Here is a 6000-nt window from a genome sequence, read left to right as displayed (position 1 = left end):
CAATAATGTACATATTGTGGCTAGGGAAGGCAGATGGTTTGAAAGAAGCCACCCATGTCAAACTGGAGAGACCATCACTGAACAGAAGAGGTGTTGTAAGTCACCACTTATCAGCCACTTACAATGCAGTCCTGAGATCTCTCCCCAGGCAGCTCAACAGCCATTCCCACCAGGACTCACATGACCCTATTGAGTCACGTGATGGGTGGGTGGGTCAACAACCCACTCATTCTCAACCATCAACACCTATTGTGCCAGCCACACCTTGACTCATGTGACTATAATGACTCGCATGATGCCAGGTGGAGCTATGATCCTGCAAGAGGACATGCCTGGGACTCCCCACCAGTCAGTTAGAACTGAAGAAGCCTTTTGGATGAGAGGGGAAACATCTACAACCACAAGCAAGTCCAGTTGCCTTTGGAAGCACTTGTAAGTGTTGAAAAGTGGATTGGTTACATTCTACCAATGCAGATAATTTCTTCTCATGCAAGGTGCAAAATACACATGCAAGGTCATGTCTGCTGTGTTATGTGAGGAAAAAAAAAAGAAAGAAAGAAATATTGGCTCAGGAGACACTCAACAACACAATACTTGGAACAGAATAAAATATAAAAGACAAACCACAATGGAATATGATTAATTAGAAAAACTTTTATTTTCATGTCTCTAATGCTAACATCATACTTCAGCAAAATGTTGCACAACACTGAAGTCAATGAGAAGTTGCCAAAGAGGCCCATAGACTGTACAGAGGCCAGCAAACACACAGCCACAGCAAGCTAGAAAACTGAATTCCACTCAAGACAAACATACATACATTAAAGTGATTCAGAGACAAACAGGTACACGCCCAGATGTTCAGAGGTACTGCATTAGCGACAACATCAAATAACTGCTGGTACGAGCATCAAAGTGCTTGTTTGCATTTGCGGATCTAGTACACCATCAAAATTTGTGTTTCAACTTTTATTTAACAATTCAACAAAATCACAATAGGTAAAAGTAGTTGGAGGGCTAGAAAAGAATCCAATTTACACTTGCGTCATCAGGTATTATTTGGTTGATTTGAATCTACCTGTATTCCACAGTGAGTTTTCCTGAGGTTTCTGTGTTCACTTTCATTCTTTTTTCTTAAAGGGATTACACATTCTGTTTGTTGAGACTGGTGGTAGTGCAGTGTTAATGACCCTGACCTTAAAAAGTCCTGCATGGACAGTACTTTCCCTTGACCACCAACAAGGCACAGACAGATCAACAGAGTCTCTGTATCCCCACACACAAGGAACATTACTGGATGAACATACTGCAGGTTATTACTTCAGGATAACTGAGAATCTAGAAAAAGCTTTATATGCTGAACAGGATTCTGGTTAGGACTAGCCATGAATTCATCCATCATGAGGGTGCAGTTCTGACACAATGATTGGACAGTTTCAGAAGCAGTGCTGAACACAGGTATTGCAAAGTATGAGGTATGAGTGTTCTCTCAAAGGAATCCATTGACAGATCACTAAACCTGGCTGGGAAGATAGCATATACTGTACTGCACTGTACTATACTGTACAAAGAACTTAAGGCTCCATTTTGACAGCACATTGTCAAGGTTCTCCATGAACATGTAATTCACTGATGCTGGAGTTCACTCTGAGGAAAATCGCAACATGCACAACACAACTTTCAAAACGTTTCTGGTTGAGTCTATCAGCACCTCAGTGTGCCAACTGGGTCTGGGATTGACTGCTCAGGACTGGATTCAAATATTCTGTTAGAAACAAATTGCTAATGGGCTGACAAATGCTAAGTGTCAAGTTCATTTTGGGTTTGGACAGAAAGTAAGTGTCAGGCAGCTAATACAGTACATCAGAGGAGTGACTGTTCTATTCTGTATAAATCTATGATATATTGACTTAACCTTGTCATTCTGTTTACTTCTAATGAATAGTTTATGATGTACAGTGAGAGTGCGGTTCTGTAGACACTGCCAGCTGGTTCCAAAACAAGAGACATGGCTGACTCACAGTTAAAGGGGAACTCCTGTGATTTCTGGGAGTCTGCAGGTGGCCATGTAGGAGAAGAAATACTGGTGTGGAAATCCATGGCCACAAATTGTTACCATTATGTGCAGTACAAAAAAGAGGACAGGTGTTACAGAAGTCTACTTTTCTGACACTGATTATTAATCTTTGCTATTATTGGGTATAAATAACAAATTACACTACTGTAACAGTATCTAATCCTGCACCATTTTTATTCTGAAGGTCAGAAATCTTATGGATGCAATGAATGCATTTTGACTGTGTAGTCCTCCAAATATTATTTCCCAACTCTGTGGGAGCATTACCCGCTCAAAAGAACTTCGGTAAATTTGCTTTGGAGGCTACAAAGTTAGAACAGGCCAGAGGCATGCAGTATGAAAGACAAGGGTCAGCCAGGGACGGAGATGCTACTGAGCTACAGTATGGGAAGGGTAGGTTCCAGTGTTTTTGGACTCTGATCGATATTAGAGATTAAGGTCAGGTTATTTTGTCCTCTGCTGCTTCGATTTTCACCATTTTTAATCTGTTCCCCAACTTCATGACAGTGAAATACAATTTCACTGGAGAATGAACATGAATCAGTATTTTCCAAATACTTTGAATAACTGGTGGCCATCAGGGATTCCTTTCCATATTTCCAGTCTCAAAATGTAAATGACCAATACAAATCTCTACAATGCTGGAAATACATTCAGCAAGGCACCGAGCATTCACTGACTACAGACTACAACATCTGTATCTAGTAAATTCAGGCACAGTAACATGTACCTGAACTGAAATTGGCCCGTATGTAAAATTGACAAGGATTTTGCCATTTGCCATTTTAACATGACAGTATTTACTGTTCTTCACACTGAAGCCTAATTTGATTAGGCTGGTAAACCCCAAAGACACATTTCAGGTTCTCGTGGATATTAGGCCATTATGTAAGACTAAAACAATGACCAAATAGCAATTAAACTGATCATATGGCACCAAAATTGTTAAATCCAATAAGCAGTTATTGACTTCATGAGACCAAATTATAGCATTTAAGACCATTAAGACATTTTGCTGTAAGGCAGTGTAGCACAAGAGCATCAGAGAATAGCTGTAATACAAGCAATTAAGAAAAAATATACAAAAAGCACCGAATAATAATAGTTACAGATTTACAATTCAATTTTCATTCCTTAAAACCAGAACATGAAACCTTTTAAAAGGAGAAAAAAAAAAAATAAAAAAATCATTCCCTTACAAAAAGCTTAATTCAGTAATAAACTCAGCCTTGTTCAGTTCAAAACGCTCAGGGGTTTTGCTGCTACAGTCTTACTTGGTCTAGTATGACCAGTGGCTTATGGTGGCTAATGTCTGCAAACTATGAGTTTTACTTTGGTGGTTGAACCACCAAAATGCTTTCTATAACAAAGTAAACAATTGGGTGCTGCTGCATCACATCTGACTATCTTAGCTGTAGCTTAGCTTAGCAGAATGGGCTCAGCTAAACCACAACTTTCTGGGAGTTTAAAACACAGCTGCAAGCTGGGTTCAAGCTGATTGCTACATCAAGATGATTATTAACAGAAGTGCAGCATAACACTGCTGGACGTTCATTATTCTCAGAAAATGGCGAGCACAGAAACTGACTTAAACTTAATGATTTTACAGCCTCAGTTCACTTCTTTAACTGCTGAGGAAAATTTAGAAATGCCATGAAACAACATACAGAGTATTATTTGTCTATGTACATCATATAGCTATACATTTAGCTTGTACAATAATATTTTTGTCTCTTTAGAATTTACTGAAAAATCATTATTTGGTAAAATCCATTAATATGTGTTAAGATTGAGGTGGGAATTGGTCTTACAATACATCAGTGATATTTTTTTCCCTAAGATCTATAGTCCCAGGTGACTGAACAAATTACCTGGATCACCTGACACCATGTGCTGACACATTAATCAGCATGTGGTTTGATGAAACCTATGCTGACAGAAACAAAATGTTCTGCATCCTGAGGCTGAAGTTTAAACTTGCCCTGTGGTTACGTTAAACCCAGCTGTCTCCTATCACCTAAACTTAAAGCCTGTGGAGTTCTTGACAACTCGCAGGATATTCGTACATGAGGACAAAAAAAATGTGGGCCTATTCATAAAAACATTAGTGCAGCAACTAAACTTCAGCCTCAGGATACACAACTGGATTCTAAAAAAAAAACAATACTTTTATTTCTGACAATACAGATTTAATCTTGTCTTGAGTCTTAAGCAACAGCTAAGCTAATGACAATGTACCTGACTGAAACATTCATTCATTCATTCATCTTCTATACCCTTTCAGGGTTGCGGGGGGCTGGAGCCTATCCCAGCTAGCAATGGGCGAGAGGCGGGGTACACCCTGAACCGGTCGCCAGCTGATCGCAGGGCAACATAGACACACAGACATACAACCATTCACCTAAGGACAATTTAGAGTCACCAATTAACCTAATTAACCTAATGCGCCCGGAGAGAATCCACGCATGCACGAGACAAACATGCAAACTTCACACAGAGAGGCCCTGCCCGACCTGGGGATCGAACCAGCGACCTCCTTGCTGTGAGGCACGCGCACTACCTGCTGCGCCACCGTGTGTTTGACATGCTCCTTGCTTGTTGTCTCATCCACTCACTCTCAGTCAGGTGGTCTCATGAGGACGTCCCTAAGCAAGTGACCCAGGACAAGCATCCTGGAAATACAACTTATGGTCTCAGTGGCTGGTGTTCAGCAAAAGTTACATAATCATAAGTCTTTAAAAAAAAAAAAAATTCTGGATTTACAAGACATAATTATTATTATTGACAAATACTTTCTGTAACAGACAGAGGATTCAATTCATCAGCATTTAGTCACGTTAATCAACAATAACTGTGTAGATGGAAAAGAAAACTTTTAAAAGAATTTGAAGTGAAGCTAGTTTGTCCACCTCTACTTAATGCGTATGTCTCCCAGTGCCAGCTAAAAGCTCATCAGGCACACATGATGCAAAAAACATAGAAACATTTATAAAAAACTAACTGTATGTCTCAGTTTTGTATAAAAATCCAACTGACTCTGCATGACAGTCCTGAGAAACTATGGCGGAAGAGGACATTTACACCAGCCTCTGTCAAATTCCAGTAACACTGACTTATTGGTAGGCTTACTTTCTTTGCAGAGACACTTGGGTCTGATAATGAAAAGCTGTCTGTGTGCCTGTTCTCTTCCAAAAACTCCTAAAAACTGAAGACGAATCATTGTGATGTGGATCTGCCAGAATGAAAGGGCATTTCTTGCTGTGGTTGCAGTCCCGTACAAATTACAAGCTTCTTTCTTAAGATGGAGAAGACCTGAATGAGTGCGGCAGGCTCAGGTTTAGGACTGCTGACTGCTCCATTGGTTGGCGATAGGTCTGCGGAGCAGCTCCTCCACATGGCGGGCCACATCCATCGAGTCGTCCAGATCGAAGTCTCCATCTGCATCCAACATGGTGTCACTCCTGAGGAGTGACAGCAGAGAGAGGCACAAGACTTTCATGAAGGAAGTTCATGTGAAAATTATTACAATGACAAATACCATCTACAACATGTCATTGTCATGCAAAATAAATTCAAAATAACAAATAAAACTACATTTCTGATAGACCCAGTCACTACTCTCTCTCTAACTAACATTAGTCAAATATGATCTCCACTGAGGAGATAATGGTGGGTACATTTAGTTGTTTATGGACCCAAGGATCTCATTTGAACCCCCTCACAATAAAACTATCACACCAACATTAAACAGAATGGAGGGGGTCACCCACTTCAAGGAAAAGAGCAGCTTTTAGCATGACGGAGATTTAAAACAGAGGCCTGGTCCAATTAACAGGAGCTGCAGATTCACCTGATAGTTCTATGTAGGTCCATCATAACGAGTGATCCCTTTCATATTGTTTTCACATTATCATTAGATATAC

At 40.1% G+C, this 6000-nt stretch overlaps 1 protein-coding gene across 3 annotated transcripts in view; it reads right to left on the bottom strand.

Moving 5' to 3' along the window:
• Positions 1-634: 634 nt before the first annotated feature.
• The window catches only part of LOC143338635 (signal transducer and activator of transcription 5B-like), a 38521-nt gene continuing 33155 nt past the window's right edge, over positions 635-6000 (bottom strand). For all 3 annotated transcript variants that reach the window (XM_076759179.1, XM_076759180.1, XM_076759181.1), the window contains one exon: positions 635-5538. In XM_076759179.1, the coding sequence (XP_076615294.1) occupies positions 5415-5538 (124 nt within the window). In that variant the 3' untranslated portion in view covers positions 635-5414. The remainder of the gene's footprint in view (positions 5539-6000) is intronic.

This window comes from Chaetodon auriga, chromosome 20, assembly GCF_051107435.1.
Source record: "Chaetodon auriga isolate fChaAug3 chromosome 20, fChaAug3.hap1, whole genome shotgun sequence".
Classification (NCBI taxonomy): domain Eukaryota; kingdom Metazoa; phylum Chordata; class Actinopteri; order Chaetodontiformes; family Chaetodontidae; genus Chaetodon; species Chaetodon auriga.
This window is presented reverse-complemented; position numbering and strand designations above follow the sequence as displayed.